Genomic DNA, 20,486 nt, shown 5'->3' with positions numbered 1-20,486 from the left:
CGGCAAGGGATTCAATTTTCAATCAATAACTTCCAATATATTTTGAAAACAGTTTACACCATATCTATCTGCTTTTTCTTAATTTTTGTCTTTTTGATTTTTTGTCTTAATTTTCATTTTTTTAAGAACAAGATTTTAAGGCTCGCCCTGCTCTATAAAAACGGCAAAACAAAACGAACTTTTTTTTGTTGACAGTTTTATTGCTTTAATTTCTATTATCGGAAGATTTTGTGGTACGATTATAACATCCTACTACTGTTATTTACTTAAAGAATTGGCTTGTTAGTGAGTATCTCTATACAAATGTTTTGAGTGGACTGGCTATAATGGAAAGAGCCAATTTGTCTTTGTCAAAAAGCAAGTTAAAATCTACTTACCAGCATGCAAATTTCTCATTTGGCTTTCTTTTTGGTTGCAGATCTTCGAAGTTGGTTGAGCCCAAAACGAAAGACGAACTTGATGAAATAGACAACTTCTTTAAGTCACAATTGGGTCGTAAAAACTACTGGGTGGGATACGCTAAGATTCAGATGACTATTTTCGAAGAATGTGATACTCCTCTAAACGACGCTGAGTTCCGAAGTATCAGTGATTTTTCGCCGATTCCCGAGGGTATGTGGAAACGATCCGAACCCAACAATCATCGCTCACAAGGTGAATGGTGCGTTGAATCGGAGGTCGGTAAGGGTCTGAATGATGAAAATTGTGACAATGATAATTCAAATGATGTCGTAAATGTTGCACTGTGTGAATACAATTTGCCATCTGCAGCCGGCGGTTCTAAAAAAGACAAGAATGATGGACCTAGTGAAAGTGACGAATCTGATGAAGATGACGATGCCACTGGCGCTTCCAGTGAACACGACGATGCGAAAAAAGATGGCGACTCCGAAGAAGACGAAGACGATAATTCCGAGGAAGATGACGAATCAAATGAAGACGATGGTCACAACGGAGATGACGAATCTGGCGAGGACGATGAATCCAATGAAGACGATGAAAACGACGATGACGACAGTGAAGTTGGAGAAGATGACTCCAAAGATGAAGATTCAGATCATTCGAATACCAAGAAGACGCCATGCTGATCAGCTGTACCGGATGAGATCTTCATTTATTTCGTTCAGAGAATATTTAAGTTTTAAAGCTATGGAGCAAAATGGTTGGAAGAATAAAATTATTATAAATTTTATGCTTATGTTTTTTCGCAATAATCTGATTTGAAAATACGCTATTATTCACTAATAATAAATCAGTGAAAGTGCTTTAAGAAAAATTTGATATCCGGAAAAAATTTACAGGTAAATATGTCAGCTTTTTAAAATTATTTTCTATGAACAGTCCCGCGGCTTTCAGATGTTTCATATATGGAACTTGTATGACTAGCATTTTTCCATCAGCTCAGAAACTTTTTTTTCTAATTTAGTTTTTTTTTCAAAATTTCCGAGTTTTGTTCGTAACCTAACACAGTGACAAAAACGTTCGTTTACTCATAACTAGCTTCTTCAAGGGTTTGGCCGTCTGCAATTCCAATGCATTGGAAAGGACCTGAACTTTCTTAAATTTGTCTTACACGTATGACATGATGACAGTATCAAACTTTTAAAATTCGGCAACATTTCAAAAACCGTTTCTGAAAACAAACTTTTTAATTCATCAGCATTGATCAAAGCGTACATAAACATGTCATAAAAAAGGGTTTTCAACGTTTTATAAAAAAAATCATTCAGAGAAACGGAAAAACTCTTGGTTTTACGTATCCAGGAGTACGTAATGCGCACAAATTTTTTGAAAATGTTCGCTTGAGTACAAATTTTTTTTGCAATTGAAAAAAAAAAATTGGGTGGGCTTTGTCGAAACTACAGGTTTTTTTGAAAATTCGTTGACACCATTTTAGCAAAAAATATGAAATTTGTATGATTAGTTTTTTTCCATAGACTTAGTTTTGGGCTTGTAAGATCAGCATTTTGGGTCTATGGAGGTCAAATTAGGGTGAGAAGATTCTGAATGAGCTTTGGCAAATCAAATTAACCTCTTTAACCCATTCTGTCCAACGATTTTGCCTCTGATGTATGAAAACTAACCCATTCATCAGTTTTTTTAAACAAAATTCCGGGTTTTGAAGATTGATAGTTTGATAAAATAGCGATAAAACACAACGAAATAATTTCGTTTGGTTTTTTTATTTCAGTCAATTTTCAACCTATAAACTGATCGTTTTGACCGCATTTTTGTCAATCTTTGGCCATTTGAAAGCAATTTAGGCTATTTGAAAGCGATTGTTGTCCGGATATCAAATCTAAAAAAAAAAGATTTGAAAACTTAAAATATGGCAAATTTGGGATAATTTTATGCTTACGATATCTGATTGGTATATCGAAACTTTTTCTCGGTGCTACACGAATATATTAACTTACTTTTTTTATATAAGATTGGGTAACAAAAATGAAGACTTCGAAGAAACGTGAGATAGTCCAAGAAAGTTTTCAAAAGTCAACTAAGATTTTTACGACAGAAAAAACAAGACTTTATTGCCTAAAACATCAATGAGATGGATTATCTTAAGGTGGTGAATTCTATCAAAATTGCAACAAAATTGATCTTAGGTATCTTTTTTGTCAAAACAAGAGCAACATTTTTTCACTGAAAAAACTGCTTCAGATAGCCAGAGCCACTCGAGATAGTTTTCTGTCTTTTAAAATATTTGCAAATCTAAGGTTTCCCTTGAGATGAAAAGAAAATTGTGCGAAGTTTGTTAAAGAATTATTTTATTATCAATGTTCTAGGCGCAATTTTGTCATGCAAATGAACAATTTTGTCATGCAATTTTGTCATGAAATCATTTTTGAACAAATTGCTACAATATCTGAATGAAAATGATTTCAAACCCGGGTCGAGATCCCGCTCAAAAACCGCTCAACATATGAGCGGTTTGAGCGTTTTTCCAGCAAGATTCGAGCGGTTTGAGTGGTCTGGGCGGTTTTTTTGGAAAAACCGCTCAAACCGCTCAAATCTAGCTTAAAAAACCGCTCAAAAACCACTCATTTCTTGCGGTGGTTTTTGAACGGTTTTTGAGCGGTTTTTATAAAGAAAACAGATTGAAACGATCAAAAGGCCTGGAGAGATTATGTGACGCTAAGATGCAGTTGAAGTACTATCTACAATTTAAAAAAAGTGCTTAACCGTTTTCATCTCAAACAAGATATTTTTCGATGTCTAGACCACAAACAATGTGAGCGAGCTTTTTCAAATGCTCGAGCAAAACAACCACTAGAAAATATGTATGTATGTGTATGTATGTATGTATATATGTATGTATGTATGTATGTATGTATGTATGCATGTATGTATGTATGTATGTTTGTATCTATGTGTTTCTGTATATATGTGTGTATAGATATATGTATGTATCTTTGTATTTGCAAAAGCCAATGAACGAAATGAAGACACTGATTTAGGGCGGTTGGTTTTTTAAACAGGATTTGAGCAGTTTGAGCGGTTTTTTTAGACGATTGCGCTCAAATTCTTAATTCATTTGAGCGGTTGTTCAGCGGTTTACTAGAAAAACCGCTCAAATCTTGCGCGGTTTTTCAGCGGTTTTTTTTTGAGATAAACCGCTCAAAACTGTTCAAATCTTCCGCTGTTTTTGAGCGTTTCTTTTAGATAAACCGTTCAAAAACCGCTCAAACCGCTCATTTTGAAGCAAGATTTTGAGCGCAATCGTCTAAAAAAACCGCTCAAACCGCTCAAATCTTGCTTCAAATTAGGTGAAAAATCTCGACTCGGGAACCATTTCTTATCAGCACGAGTGAGTTGTTTTGATCCTTGTTTCAAACCGTAATTTTCAACAAATTTATTATCTTATACAAACAGTTTTTTTAATCAATTGTTGTTCGAAAATTGTTTGATAATGACTGTTTATTCCGTTTAACTGCCCAATCGCCCCAGAGAAATGTCTTGTCGGAGAAATTGCACATTGAAACTCGAATCTTCCATCTTCCTTTATGTGTCCACGTGTGCACTTTGTTCAACCCCAGCCACATCTCTCCTGCTCCGGAAATGTATCCAAAACCTGCTTCATACTTCTCAAACATGCGGTTGAATAAAATGTCGAATTGTTCCCGCCTCTGTAAAACTGTCTCCTGTGCCAACTGAAATGCGGATCAACTTAATAATTACCCTCACTTTCAAGAAAGGGAGTAATTGTTATGTATATTATTGTTCCGACTTTCGTAACGAAAGTAACGGAAAATTTGTGCTCGGGGTGGGTTTTTTTTCTTCAGATAAGTTTCGACTTTTCAACTAGCCATTTTTGACGAGATTTTCTATATCATTGAAAAAGTATTGTTGTCTTGAGCTTAAATTTGAAAAAATATTTTACCTGTGATTATTTTTCGTTAAGTTATGGGGGTTTAAAGATTGCAATTTTCGCCAATTTGGGACAATTGACGCGCGATATATTTCGCGCTATTAACGCAAAAGCAGAGTTTTAATCCGTCTTAGAAATCGTTCCAAATTGTTTCGAGGAAGCTTATTTGTCATAACTGATTTGTTACTAGGAGCGAAATCGGGTCTTATGCACTAAACGGCCCAAACTCATTATTTCCACATCTCTTGAACTTGAATTATTGTGGATGAATTTGATTGGCTAATTACCCAATCAAGTTCCATCGACATTTTCTGGCATTTCAATCGAAAATTCAAGCAGATAAAATTATTAGCCGAAATGATAAAGCGAAAAGAATTTTGTATTGTCAAGTCATTTTACTGAATTTTGCTTGTCTGGGCAAGGTTTCACAAGTGACTCAAAATAAACAAGATAATTTGACTCAAAGTTCCACTTTTTTGGGAATTTCGGCTAATATTATTGTCTGCTAGAAAGGTTGATCGGAATGCCTGACTGTGTAACTTGAATTAGATTGGCTAAAATTACCCAATCAAATTTGATCGCATAATTTCCAACTTACGAGGTAGAAAAATTTGATTTTGCGCCGTTTAGTGCATAAGACCCGCGAAATCTATCACTTTGTACTTACTATGGCGTGTGGGGGATGAATTTCACAAAAAATCTCAAATTTGAACAAACAAATTTCCTTTTTGTTTATTACATTTCATTTTTTCAAGTTATTACTGCTCCATAGACTTTAAGAGGCAGTGAGAAACTTCAAGGTCTCGCCTTGATACGAGCAGTCTTGTTATGTTTTGTTTTGAGATTTGCTTGGAACGAATTGCTTCAAAGTTTTCCATTAGGACGTGCAACTGTATCAAACGAGTAGAAGAAATTGATCATCTTCAATACCATTTAACTCGAGAAAAAATTGCACAGCCCTAAGACAAAAAGCAAACAACAAAATCTGTCTGAAACTACAATGTGGTTTTTGAAAGACGAATGCAATGATATCTTTCTGTTTAAACAATTTATAGAAAAGTATAAAATCAAAAGTATCCAGACTTACTGTTAAAAAAAGGTATTTTTCCGCCAGCTTCTTGAAAAATTGATAAAAAACCAGAAAAACACAGACCAAAATGAATAATTGGAGTGATATCAAAAACGCTTGCAAAGATCTTCAAAAGTCAAAGAATGACCATCTAATATGTAACAACTCTATCTAAGCAACAATGAGTTCTGTTTCAATTTTTTATCGAAATTATCTTGCACCCCTGTTACTATATCTAGAAAAAAAAATTAAATACCTTGATCTTGGTTTCTCACATCAGAATATATAGAAGTTAGTTTTTCCGAAAACTCAAATGCAATGATAGTTTCATTCGTATGTAGTAGTTTGCGAAAAAAACAATTGTGAATAATTATGACTAAGACTGGACATCAAAACACCAAGGAGTACATCGGGTAGGGTGTTGGAACCCCGTAATTTTAATCTGCGCATGAACAATTTTAATTAACAAAACTCACAACGCTTGAAAAGATGCGATCGAAAATCGAGACCACAGAGAGTGAATTTTGACGAAAGCAAATTGAAAAAAAATATATATATCAGAGTTTAATTTAACCTATGCTCCTAAATATATTAATGGAAAATTTGAACTCAAAATATACGTCCAAAAACACTCAATTTTGTTTGATTACAACGAGAAAAATTTCGACTTTTTCACTGGCCATTTTTGTCGTGTTTTTTTTTGATATCATTCAAAAGGTATTGTTGTCTTGAGCTTAAATTTGAAACAAGACTGCTCGTATCAGGGCGAAGCCCTGAATGTTCCGACTGCCTTTTAAAGTTTATGGAGCAGCAGTAATAACATGAAAAATTTAATGAAATAAAAAAAAATGAACATTTTTATTTCTATAACTTGAAATTTTTTATGAAAATCATCCCCCCACATGCCATATAAAGTACAAAAAGATAGATTTTGTTCATTGTAACAAATCAATTATGGCAAATACGCTTCGTTCAACCAATTTGGAACAATTTATAAGGCGGATTAAATCTCCGCTTACGCGTTAGTAGTGCGAATTATATCGCGCGTTAATTGTCCCAAATTGGTCAAAATGGCCAAAAAGGCAACCTTTAAACCCTCATAACTTTACGAAAAATGATCACAGATGAAATATATTTTCAAATTTAAGCTCAGGACAACAATGGCTTTCGAATGATATAAAAAAATTCCGCCAAAAATGGCTAGTTAAAAAGTCGAAACTTGTCTGAAGAAAAAAAAAACGACCCCGAGCACAAATATTCCGTTACTTTCGTATCGAAAGTCGGAACAAAAAAAATATTTTACTTTTGATAATTTTTCGTAAAATTACAGCGGTTTAAAGATTGCCATTTTGCCAATTGGGGACAATTAACGCGCGATATATTTCACGCCATTAATTTGATGCGTGAGGGGAGATTTAATCCGTCTTAAAAATCGTTCCAAATTAGTTTGAGGCATGCTTCTTAGTCTTCGTAATTTAATGCTATATAGACTATAAAAGGCAGTCGGAACTTTAGGGACATATACTACAACAGGAGACTAGAAATCTAATCATTCGACTGACAACCTATATTTTTATACACTTATTCAATAAAAGCAATATAAAAACACCTGCCGATTCATGAATTGCGTGGGATGATCTAGCAGCTAACGATCTATACCATTTTGACAATTTATGAAGCAATAAAAAGTCATATAATCGCTCTGATTGTTTTCGCTGTTTTTCTCTCGCTGACCTTCAACTACTTGCTGCGCAGAATTGGGACAAAAAAGAATCGCAAGTAAATGATAACTGGTAGTCTTTTTTTACCTCTTTTCAGGCAATTTATTGGATCAAGTTGACGACCCCCCCCCCCCTCAAAGCCGTTCTTCGATTGCCAAACTTCTTATGTTATATAGTTCATGTCCAGATGTTTTTTTTGAGATAATGGTTTTTATAGCTGAAAACTTTTATCAACAGTTTTCACCAAAAAGTATGTCGACATGAAAGACGCATTTTCAACTGTTTCAATTGCCCTCGTATCAAAACGGAGCTGGGAGAGTTTTACAAATTTCGATGAATTTAAAAAACCGTTTTGGTTTTTGAACAATGTAGAGCTTAATTTTTATAACGTTGCTTTGTTACTGTTACTGTTTCATCCAATAAAACCTTAATTTTTGCTTGTTTTTGAGGCTTTTAACCTAGTAAGGTATGCATCAAGAAGAGACACCTGTCACATTTTTGGTAGTGCTCCTAAAATAGAAAAAAAAAACACAAATATTTTTGAAAAACTTTTGTCTCATAATCTTCGGTTTTGATATCCATAGTATGAACATATTTAAGGAAACTAAGTTTTTAAAAGTTAAAAAAAAAACACTTGCTTGTTGCTTGCCTCCCAATTAATGGTTTTTGCAAATCTGTGTGGTTGAGTTATCTTTTGTTGTTTAAATTTGACGTTTTTAATTTGGATATGATATGGAAAAAAAACTTAAAACGTCATGTCACAAAATAAATTCATAAAGTATTTCTTTTTAAAATCTTGTGTCTCAATTTCTTGCTGTCAATAAATCAAAGCAGAATTTCAGCATTTTCAATATGAGAGATTTACAGTTGATGCTTAGCTTAAATTGATAAATTTAAAACCGAAAAGTCACCGAAAAGTCTCGGCAATACAAAGTTCGTCGGCATTATTGATAATTTTCATCCGAATATAACGTCATAAACACCTATAATCTGCCCCAAAAACGAGCAAAAGTGATGCAAGCTAGCCACAAAAACCGTTAAGGTACTTTCGACAAATTACTCTTTTGTGGAGGTCAGACTTAATCAAGTCTTAACCGAGTTGGAGAGAGAAATGGTAAAAATAGGGTGTCACCTTTTAGTATATTATAACATAGTTAGGTAGGTGGCTCGAAATTACGCTGGAATTGTCTAATTAGTTTTGATTCATTTAGAATAGTCCGCTTGACCATCTATTTTTGCATATAGACAATTTTAGTCCACACTTTGATGACAAAAACTTATGGTGGAGGCTTCGGACCAACAAGCGAACTAGGGTATGACGGGCGTCGAGTAATATTTGGTGCATAGTATGAAATTCGGTATTCACTAAGCGATCAAACCAGTCGGTGAAGCGATATATTTCAGCGAGACCAATAAATGGAGAATAAACGGCAATCATTTTAATGTTTTTAATAAGTTTGCCAGCGGTGAGTTTTTTACTAACAGGAAAGGATTCCATCTGAGCGAGATGAATTAGTTTATTTTCCGCTGTACCAAGTTCAGAGGGGTCGGTGATCCGTAGGTCCGTACCGCGAAAACGCTTATGTGAAGGCAGCATCCTCAACAGAAACGCGACGAATCTTTTATAACTCGTAAAGGAACTGAACGTTTCCCAATTGAATCCATATTCAGGATGTGTATTTGATGTGCCATCGGCGACGAAGGGAGATGATGTCTCCAAAACAAATACACAGGAAACCACAGGAAAAACCCTCTGGAAAAAGTTTATTGACCACACGTTAATCAACTAAAAACGGCCAATCAACAGTCACGAGAAAGCTCGGACCAAAATACCAGCTGCTATTCTTGAGAGCTTCCAAAAAATCCCCCGTGTACCGGTATCAGCTGGATTATCGCCCATCAAAACATTATGCCAGTCATCAACAATGGTCGATTTAAGGATTTAATTGACACGGTTAGGAAAAAACGGGTTATTAGCCACTGGAAACCGTAGTTCTTTCTGTCATCATGTAGAGATGATTAACCTTAAGCGTAGGTGCTTTCAGCGGATCATCTTTCAACGTGTGGCGAGCAGAGCAGCTTGAAGCTCTAGCTTAGATATAGATACTGCTTCGATCGGAGCCACGCGAGCTTTAGCAAAGATGAAAGATGTTTGAGTTTTGTACAAATATCTTAAAGCAAAAGACGAGCTCTAACTGTGTATGGGTTTACTAACCAAACATGATCAAACACAGAAGAGACAAAAATTTAGTTATTGCCTTATCAAGAGGACAATCTACACCCCTGCTAACAACCAATGTGTCTTTAAAGTTACCCCACTTACATTTTTCTTTGACGATTAAAAAAGGTGTTTCTCAAACCTCGGCGTTCATTGCTAAAGTTATTTTATCAGCATTACCGACAATTTTATTTTAGTCAATTTAAGTACCCTCAACTAAATTAACGAAACCGAATCGCGACTAATCTTAATTGCACGGGTAACGTCCTCGTACGGATCCAAGTAATCGTCCATGTAAAAGTTTTCATTTACGAGTGATGCGGCCTCAGGGTATGAGGATATATTAAAATTTGCTGTTTTATGCATGGCAAAAATGGCGCATGAAGGCGAGCCCCGTGTACCGAATAAATGGCGAGGTCACTGGTTCGAGTCCAGGTCGGCTGACCATATTTCTGCCTCGTTTTGGTTCTGAGGTAGATCGGTTAATGTGATTTAGCTTGTTATTGAAGTTGATGAGCTCTGTGATGTCAATCACTTGTTTTACTTGGCCATGAAAGAAAAAGTTTAGCATTAGTCTTGCAGAACTTCACTGATTAGATTGGAGTTTTGCAGAACCCACAGTAGAAGCAATTGCAACAATCGAATGCCGAGAGAGCAAAAATCTGCAGAATCTAAGGAAAAAATACGGCAGACAAACAAAATTCCAGGACCAAATGCGCTTCAGATGATAATAACAAGTCAATGTGACTGAGTTTTTAATGCCATGACGTTTATGAAAATTGAAGTCGAGACTAGTAAGCAATGTCAACACATTCAGGCCTAGTTCCGAGAGAAAAACTCTTGAATCAATTTTCAGAGGAGTTTTCGAGATTTAAATTGTCAAAGGCAGCTGAAAAATCGTGAATAAAGGAAAACTTTGGTTTTTAAGATCTTGTGAGAAAAGTTCAAAACCGAAAGGAACAAAACAGGGAGGATAAAATAGCCATTAATGCGGTAGATAGGTTGCTTGTTGTTAAATAGGTACGAATCATTTAATAGTTTTCAAATTGTTCAATCGCAAGTTTCTCGGAAATCTTCGAACGAAAAGGACTAAATGTGATGAGCCGACAAATTATCATGTTTCAAAATCAAGAATATGATGAATCTTTCAACTTATAAACTTAGCAGAAAGAAAGGTATCATCAGGTACAAAAACTGTCATGAAGTTTGAGCGTTACAATGTTTCTATAAAATTTCAAATTATTTTTTTTTGGGTTTAAAAAAAAACTTGGCCAATCAGTTGTTTAAATTGGAAAAATGTGTTCACCAATTCAACTTTCTCCTTAAGCATTTCAGTGAACTGATTTGCAAGGGTAACTCTACTCAAGCAAAGCGGCTAATTTTTTCAAACTTGAACACCCAAAAAAATTTTGGCGGCTCATTTTTTTGTTTACTGGCTCCTCTGAAGTTATCGCTATCACAAACTTCTCGCGTGTGGTTAGGAGGTTTTCTCATCTGACCGTTTTCTCTTCGATTTTTTTTGTTCTGAGACTACAATTTTTTTCGAGCTTACTTTACTCAATTTGTTTTTCAGCGCTATCACTGGCAAAGCTCGTCATTCAAAAATGGACCAATCCTGTTCAACTATTTTTTGAAAAGATGATGAACCGATCGCAGGTCTCAACAAAACAATCAATTTTTCAAATGATTCTTATGTCATTGTCGATCATGAGTGTACGGCAACAGCCTCAAATTTTGGTTTTTCGAAACTTGATCTTTTAAAGCTCGTTGACGTTTGCTGACTTTGTAGTAGTTAGAACATAGTTGAAAGATGCCTGACGGAAAAATTGTCCGGTCTGAGGGCAAGAAGTGCCCGAGTGTGGCTTTTTTGCCCGAGGACTCTTCAGCTATGTTCTAACTGTTGAAGAGTATGTTTTTGCTCTTTCTGAGGGAAAGATGCCGGAAAGGTGCCAAGAAAAATTATAGCATTAGTCTTGCTGAACTTCACTAATTAGATTGGAAAGGTGCCAAGAAACAATAAGATGCCGGAAAGGTGCCAAGAAAAATTATAGCATTCGTCTTGCTGAACTTCACTAATTAGTTTTGCAGAACCCACAGTAGAAACAATTGCAACAATCGAATGCCGAGAGAACAAAAATCTGCAGAATCTAAGGAAAAAATACGGCAGACAAACAAAATTCCAGGACCAAATGCGCTTCAGATGATAATAACAAGTCAATGTGACTGAGTTTTTGATGCCATGACTTTCATGAAAATTGAAGCCGAGACTAGTAAGCAATGTCAACACATTCAGGCCTTTTCCGAGAGAAAAAGTCTTGAATCATTTTTCAGAGGAGTTTTCGAGATTTAAACTGTCAAAGGCAGCTGAAAAATCGTGAATAAAGGAAAGCTTTGGTTTTTAGGATCTTGTGAGAAAAGTTCAAAAGTGAAAGCGTCAAAACAGGGAGGAGAAAATAGCCATTAATGCGTTAGATAGGTTGTTTGTTGTTAAATAGGTACGAATCATTTAATAATTTTCAAATTGTTCAATCGCATGGACCGATCGCAGGTCTCAACAAAACAATCAATTTTTCATATGATTCTTACGTCATTGTCGATCATGAGTGTACGGCAACAGCCTCAAATTTTGGTTTTTCGAAACTTCATATTTTAAAGCTCGTTGACGTTTGCTGACTTTGAGGTAGTTAGAACATAGTTGAAAGATGCCCGACGGAAAAACTGCCCGGTCTGAGGGCACGAAGTGCCCGAGTGCGGCTCTTTTGCCCGAGGCGTCTTCAGCTTTGTTCTAATTGTTGAAGAGTATGTTTTTGCTCTTTCTCAGGGAAAGATGCCGGAAAATTGTGAAAGAGCCCGGAAAAATGCGCGAAACTATGCATATTTTTTTCTTTTTTCTTTCATGAGTTTTAATATTTCATTTTTCATTTGACTCTGATTCAGACATGTCCATGTCCAAACGAAACATGCACCATGTCTGGACAAGATCTGAAATAGGCAAGATTTTAAGATGCTCAGATATGGTTTCTAAGTTTTTGTAAGGTACGGGTCACGCCTTGTCGTGAAAGAACATGTGTTAAAGGGCAAAAACATACTCTTCTTACGTATACCATAAAAGCTTCATTATCAGACATAAGATAAGTAAGTATTTCTCTAATATTTCACCAGACTTTTTGTTCTGCAGCAGAATATATCAAATGAATACTCATAGTTGTGTAAATGACCTGACTTGAAAAATTTCCTTCCAAAGTGTTCTCTTAAGAAGAAGAACGTATTGATGCTTGATTCAGAAACCAAGACGGGTTTACTGTTAATGTCACTGAGCCTAATGAATTTTTGGAAAATTACACAAGTTGAAAGCCTTGTTTCATTGGCTTCATTGAACTGCTGAATGTTCCTTCCCATTTGACAGCTGATGAACAAAAAAAAAACTTAAGCTAGACAAATTTTTAGATCTTATAGCTAAACTATGCGAAATGAAGTTATTTTTTTTACATAAAAATCAAAACTAAACAGCAAGGGTAAGAAAAGATCAATTTCCCTACAATGTAGCTCCTAAAACTACTGCGGACAAGAAACAAATATGTTTAGCGTGGAGGACTAGAAAAATATCCAATTTTTTTCTTCGAATCCAACACTCAATTTTGAAAATGCATCTGGTTTCCGATTCATTTTGTAATGATGGACAAAATGCACTGTGAGACCCATCGGATGATCGTTTTTTGTGCCAAAACAGACCTTTCTTCAGACCTTTCTAAATCGAATTATTTGATTTACAGGAACAATTGTTATCTTGGAATATATCGTAAAATCCTGGGCATCATCATTCAATCAAGAAATGTTCACAAAAGCATGCTGAGGCCAAATTGTATAGTTATCTGACACAATTTTTGTTTGTATTTTTGAACTCACATTGATACAATTTGACGAAACTTTTTTCAATCCAATTCTCGTTGTTATTAGATTCTAAGCAATCGAAGTGCAGTAATACGTGAATTCATGAAAGGCACAGTTTTAACTGCAACTAAACAACAGCATTTGCACTTAGGAGGTTGAAGTAATTTTTGGATTTAAAAAATCTCGGATTTATCGCCATGCCTCCTGGCTCTCTGAATGATTTTCGTCTCTTTAGAGCATCTGAGTTATAGCTCATAACCTATCGTTTTTTATCGAGTCCATTTTTTCAAACAATATTAGGATGTCTTCTCTTCAGCAGTAAACTCATAAGAATATTCCTATGACTCCTAATTGGCTCAATTTTCAACTCTGGCGGTTATGGTAATACCCATCACCCCGGGTCGAACTGGTCGAATAATGATCAAACCGAAAATACAAACCTGATTTCTGTCTCATTGTCAAAGCATCGTACTGAATTTCAGTCGGTTTGGTCGAACTAGGGTCAAAAAAACCGGGTCCGGGTCGCGGTTTGCCATTTATGTTTTCACCGAGGCGGGTCGAACACATGTCAGAATCCTAAGTCAAAGTCGAGAAAACCTTATAGTCGAACTCAAAATCGAAATAAAGTCGAGTCGGTCGAAACATAAAGTCAAACGCAAAGTCGAAGTATAAAATCGAACAAAAAGCGAAACATAAAATCGAACACAGTCGAAATATGAAATCGAACAATAAAGCTAAAATTTTTGGGCAACAAAAATATGGCCATTATAAAAAAAGGCTGTTAAACAATCAGATTGAAACAACAAACATTTAAATCACATCAACAGTCATCAAATGAACAGAGCAACTATAAGACAAACAGCAAGCACTTACCTCCAAGCTAAAACTATATTGATTTAAGATCTAACTTTTTTCTGAGTTTTTGCTAGCAAGACTGTAATACAGTTGCAAATAGCAAAAAAAAAATGCAGTATATACGAGGGTTTAATGTGCACTCAACTACACCAGCATATTTGCTGATCCTATACAGGAACGCCAAGAGAAGGCCTACATATGTTCCTAACATCAAATTTCAGCAATTTTTTGGGCAACGAAAAAATCAGCATCAAAAAATTGCTACGAAACAATTACATACAAACAAAAATTATTTAAACCAAAACTACAAAATTCAATAAAAAAGAGCAAATAATTGACAAAACAGGAAGCACTTGCCTTCACACTAAAACTATTCTAATGAAGCCAATCTTTGAAGCCAGCCAGAAGCCCGAAAAAATTTTTTGTTTAACTTGAATTATTTGAATTTTTGCTGGGTAATGGAGCGTAATATGTATAAAACTTAAGCTATCCTATGGTTCTATTGATGAAAAAAAAAACACAATTTTCAAAAAAAGTAACTTTCAAAACTCTGAAACACAAGACAAACAGGATTTTTTCTTCAGACAAATGTCCACTTTTTAATTAGCTATTTTTGACGGGATTTTTTATATCATTCAAAATTTATTGTTGTCCTGAGCTTAAGTTTGAAACGATATTCTACCTGTGATCAATTTTTGTAAAATTATGGGGGTTTAAAGATTGCCATTTTGGCCAATTTGGGACATTTAACGCCGGATATATTTCGCGCTATTAACGCGCAAGCAGAGATTTAGTCCGTCTTAGAAATCGTTCCTAATTGTTTCAAGGAAGCTTATTTGTCGTAATTGATTTTATACTAGGAGCGAAATCTATCACTTTGTACTTTAAATGGCAACTTGAATTTCACAAAAAATCTCAAATTTGATTTAAAAAAATTTCATTTTTGTTTGCTTATTACATTTAGTTTTTTCATTTTTTACTGCTCCATATACCTTGAGAGGCAGTCGGAACATTAGATTGTGCAACTGTATCAAAGGAGCAGAAGAAATTGATCATCTTCAAAACCGTTTAACGCGAGAAAAAATTGCACAGCCCTAAGACAAAAAGCAAACAACAAATTCTGTCTGAAACTACAATGTGGTTTTTGAAAGACGAATGCAATGATATCTTTCTGTTTAAACAATTTATAGAAAAGTATAAAATCAAATGTATCCAGACTTACTGTTAAAAAAAGTTATTTTTCCGCCAACTTTTTGAAAAGTTGATAAAAAAACCAGAAAAACCCAGACCAAAATGAATCATTCGAGTGCTATCAAAAACGCTTGCAAAGATCTTCAAAAGTCAAAGAATGATTATCTAATAAGTAACAACTCTGTCTAAGCAACAATGAGTTCGATTTCAATTTTTTGTTCAACAATCGAAGCTATCTTGCACCCCTGTTATTATATCTAGAAAAAAATTGAAAATACTTTGCTCTTGGTTTCTCACATCAGAAAAAATTGAAGCTATTTTTTCCGAGAATTCAAATGCAATGATAGTTTCATTCGTATGTAGTAGTTTGCGAAAAAAAATTGTGAATAATTATGACTAAGACTGGACATCAAAACACCAAGGAGTATCTCGGGCAGGGTGTTGGGACCCCGTAATTTTGATCTGCGCATGAACAAATTTAATTAACAAAACTCACAACGCTTGAAAAGATGCAATCGAAAATTGAGACCACAAAGAGTGAATTTTGACGAAAGCAAATTGAAAAAAATATATATATATCAATTTTAATTTAACCTATGAGTTTAATTTAACCTATGCTCCTAAATATATTAATGGAAAAGTTGAACTCAAAATATACGTCCAAAAACACTCAATTTTGTTTGATTACAACGAGAAAAATTTCGACTTTTTCACTGCCCGAGTCGAGATTTTTCACCTAATTTGAAGCAAGATTTGAGCGGTTTGAGCGGTTTTTTTAGACAATTACGCTCAAAATCTTGCTTCAAAATGAGCGGTTTGACCGGTTTTTGAACGGTTTATCTAAAAAAACCGCGCAAGATTTGAACGGTTTTGAGCGGTTTATCTAAAAAAACCCTCAAAAACCGCTCAAAAACCGCGCAAGATTTAATAATAAAAAGTCGACCACAGAGGGATTCGAACCCGCAATCTTCTGATTCGAAGTCAGACGCCTTATCCGTTAGGCTATGCTGACTTGCTGGAAGCTTAATATTCGCTGTATTTGTTCTACTGAATATGTTCAATGTTTTAGACATGCACAACAAATATACTTTCCGGATTTTTATTGTCAGTCTCTACAAAATAACAAAAATAATCGATTATAAGATCGCACACCAACCCCCCCCCCCCCCCCCCCCCCCACCTCTTACTAGAGTTGATGTCCCCCCTCACCTCTTACTAGAGTTGATGTCCCTTACTAGAGTTAGATGTCCCCTAACTAGAGAGAGAGGGGGCACGTCGTGGTTGGGGGTTTCGTGGGGGGATGGTTTAACGTGAGGGGGTTACGTTGTGGGTCGGGGGGTACGTTGAGGGGGGGTACGTTGGGGGGGGGGGGGTACGTTTATGGGGGGTTTGTTGGATGTTGGATACGTTGAGGGGGTACGTTGGGGGGAGGGAGTACGTTGGCGGGGGGGGGGGGGGTACGTTGGTGGGGGGGGGGGGTTTGTTGGATGTTGGATACGTTGAGGGGGTACGTTGGGGGGAGGGAGTACGTTGGCGGGGGGGAGGTAAGTTGGGGCGGGGGGGGTGGGGTTGTTGACGTGAAGAGCTGGTCAAAAAGGCTGTTTTTGGGCACTTTTTGGAAAATTACTACATATTGGTCGCCCCTGGATGAACGTGTTCGTTCGAGTTTTGCAGAGAAGAGAAACGTTGAGTCTGGGACCTCGACCCGGGAAGACCGCTCAAAAACCGCTCAAAAACCGCTCAAAAACCGCTCAAATCTTGCTTGAAAAACCGTTCAGAAATCACCGCAAGAAATGAGCGGTTTTTGAGCGGTTTTTTAAGCAAGATTTGAGCGGTTTGAGCCGTTTTTCCAAAAAAAATCGCCCAAACCAATCAAACCGCTCAAATTTTGCTGGGAAACCGCTCAAACCGCTCAAATCTTGAGCGGTTTTTGAGCGGGATCTCGACCCGGGTGGCCATTTTTGACGTGTTTTTTTTTGATATCATTCAAAAGGTTCAAAAGGTATTGTTGTCTTGAGCTTAAATTTGAAAAAAAAAACATTTTACTTTTGATAATTTTTCGTAAAATTACAGCGGTTTAAAGATTGCCATTTTGCCAATTGGGGACAATTAACGCGCGATATATTTCACGCCATTAATTTGATGCGTGAGGGGAGATTTAATCCGTCTTGAAAATCGTTCCAAATCAGTTTGAGGCATGCTTCTTAGTCTTCTTAATTTTATGCTATATAGACTATAAAAGGCAGTCGGAACTTTAGGGACATATCCTACAACAGGAGACTAGAAATCTAATCATTCGACTGGCAACCTATTTTTTTATACACGTATTCAATAAAAGCGATAAAAAAACACCTGCCGATTCATGAATTGCGTGGGATGATCTAGCAGCTAACGATCTATACCATTTTGACAATTTATGAAGCAATAAAAAGTCATATAATCGCTCTGATTGTTTTTGCTGTTTTTCTCTCGCTGACCTTCAACTACTTGCTGCGCAGAATTGGGACAAAAAAGAATCGCAAGTAAATGATAACTGATAGTCTTTTTTACCTCTTTTTAGGCAATTTATTGGATCAAGTTGACGTCCCCCCCTCCCCCTCAAAGCCGTTCTTCGATTGCCAAACTTCTTATGTTATATAGTTCATGTCCAGATGTTTTTTTGAAGATAATAGTTTTTATAGCTGAAAACTTTTCTCAACAGTTTTCACCAAAAAATAAGTCGACATGAAAGACGCATTTTCAACAGTTTCGATTGCCCTCGTATCAAAACGGAGCTAGGAGAGTTTTACAAATTTCGATTAATTTAAAAAACCGTTTTGGTTTTTGAACAATGTAGAGCTTAATTTTTATAACGTTGCTTTGTTACTGTTACTGTTTCATCCAATAAAACCCTATTTTTTATTTGTTTTTGAGGCTTTTAACCTAGTAAAGTATGCATCAAGAAGAGACACCTGTCACATTTTTGGTAGCGCTCCTAAAATAGAAAAAAAACACAAATTTTTTTGAAAAATTTTTGTCTCATAATCTTCGGTTTTGATATCCATAGTATGAACATATGTAAGGAAACTAAGTTTTTAAAAGTTAAATAAAACATTTGCTTGTTGCTTGCCTCCCAATTGATGGTTTTTGCAAACCTGTGTGGTTGAGTTATCTTTTGTTGTTTAAATTTGACGTCTTTAATTTGGACATGATATGGAAAAAAACTTAAAACATCATGTCACAAAATAAATTCATAAAGTATTTCTTTTTAAAATCTTTTGTCTCAATTTCTTGCTGTCAATAAATCAAAGCAGCTTTTTCAATTTGAGATATATCCAGTTGATGCTTAGCTTAAATGGATAAATTTAAAACCGAAAAGTCACCGAAAAGTCTCGGCAAAACAAAGTTCGTCGGCATTATTGATAAATTTCATCCGAATATAACGTCATAAACACCAATAATCTGCCTCAAAAACGAGCAAAATTGATGCAAGCTAGCCACAAAAACCGTTAATGTACTTTCGACAAATTGCTCTTTTGTGGAGGTCAGATTTAACCAAGTCTTAACCGAGTTGGAGAGAGAAATGGTAAAAATAGGGTGTCACCTTTTAGTATATTATAACATAGTTAGGTAGGTGGGTCGAAACTACGCTGGAATAGTCTAATTAGTTTTATTTCATTTAGAATAGTCCTCTTGACCATCTATTCTTGCATATAGACAATTTTAGTCCACACTTTGATGACAAAAACTTATGGTGGAGGCTTCGGACCAACAAGCGAACTATGGTATGACGGGCGTCGAGTAATATTTGGTGCATAGTATGAAACTCGGTATTCACTAAGCGATCAAACCAGTCGGTGAAGCGATATATACCAGCGAGACCAATAAATGGAGAATAAACGGCAATCATTTTAATGTTTTTAATAAGTTTGCCAGCGGTGAGTTTTTTACTAACAAGAAAGAATTCCATCTGAGCGAGATGAATTAGTTTATTTTCCGCTCTACCAAGTTCAGAGGGGTCGGTGATCCGTAGGTCCGTACCGCGAAAACGCTTATGTGAAGGCAGCATCCTCAACAGAAACGCGACGACTCTTTTATAACTCGTAAAGGAACTGAACGTTTCCCAATTGAATCCATATTCAGGATGTGTATTTGATGTGCCATCGGCGACGAAGGGAGATGATGTCTCCAAACAAATATCGACACCACAGGAAAAACCCTCTGGAAAAAGTTTATTGACCACACGATAATCAACTAAAAACGGCCAATCAACAGTCACGAGAAAGCTCGGAACAAAATACCAGCTGCTATTCTTGAGAGCTTCCAAAAAATCCCCTGTGTACCGGTATCAGCTGGATTATCGCCCATCAAAATATTATGCCAGTCATCAACAATGGTCGATTCAAGGATTCAGCTGACACGGTTAGGAAAAAAACGGGTTATTTGTCATTGGCGCTTAGCCACTGGAAACCGTAGTTCTATCTGTCATCATGTAGAGATGATTAGCCTTAAGCGTAGGTGCTTTCAGCTGATCATCTTTCAGTCGTGTGGCGAGCAGAGCAGCTTGAAGCTCTAGCTTACATATAGATACTGCTTCGATCGGAGCGACGCGAGCTTTAGCAAAGATGAAAGGTGTTCGAGTTTTGTGCAAATATCTTAAAGCAAAAGACGAGCTCTAACTGTGTATGGGTTTACTAACCAAACATGATCAAACACAGAAGAGACAAAAATCAAGATGGTTCCTTGAGTTATTGCCTTATCAAGAGGACAATCTACACCCCTGCTAACAACCAATGTGTCTTTAAAATTGCCCCACTTATATTTTTCTTTGACGATTAAAAAAGGTGTTTCTCAAACCTCGGCGTTCATTGCTAAAGTTATTATATCAGCATTACCAACAATTTTATTTTAGTCAAATTAAATACCCCCAACTAAATTAACGAAACCGAATCGCGACTAATCATAATTGCACGGGTAACGTCCTCGTACGGATCCAAGTAATCGTCCAAGTAAAATTTTTCATTTACGAGTGATGCGGCCTCAGGGTATGAGGATATATTAAAACTTGCTGTTTTTTGCATGGCAAAAATGGCGCATGAAGGCGAACCCCCCGTGTGCCGAATAAATGGTTCGAGTCCGGGTCGGCTGACCATATTTCTGCCTCGTTTTGGTTCTGAGGTAGATCGGTTAATG

The 20,486-nt window shown here is 36.1% G+C and overlaps 2 protein-coding genes and 1 non-coding gene across 5 annotated transcripts in view; 1 reads left to right on the top strand and 2 right to left on the bottom strand.

The window, feature by feature from the left end:
- Nucleotides 1-20,486, bottom strand: part of LOC134845287 (unconventional myosin-VI-like) — a 238,167-nt gene that overhangs the window by 122,953 nt on the left and 94,728 nt on the right. The gene's annotated exons all lie outside the window — the stretch shown is intronic.
- On the top strand, nucleotides 327-1,088 carry LOC134844735 (uncharacterized). The gene has a single exon (XM_063861549.1). The coding sequence runs from the start codon at nucleotides 327-329 to the stop codon at nucleotides 1,086-1,088; it is 762 nt and encodes a 253-aa protein (XP_063717619.1).
- Nucleotides 16,251-16,326, bottom strand: Trnar-ucg (transfer RNA arginine (anticodon UCG)). Its single transcript has one exon. It is a non-coding gene; the product is annotated as a tRNA-Arg (tRNA).

Source organism: Symsagittifera roscoffensis, chromosome 4, assembly GCF_963678635.1.
Source record: "Symsagittifera roscoffensis chromosome 4, txSymRosc1.1, whole genome shotgun sequence".
Taxonomy (NCBI): domain Eukaryota; kingdom Metazoa; phylum Xenacoelomorpha; order Acoela; family Convolutidae; genus Symsagittifera; species Symsagittifera roscoffensis.
The sequence above is the reverse complement of the archived record's forward strand: the minus strand, read 5'-3'. Positions and strand labels throughout refer to the sequence as shown.

What these genes read in the sequence shown, in the direction of transcription:
- LOC134844735 (XM_063861549.1), top strand. Translation starts at nt 327, where the DNA reads ATGGAAAGAGCCAATTTGTCTTTGTCAAAAAGCAAGTTAAAATCTACT.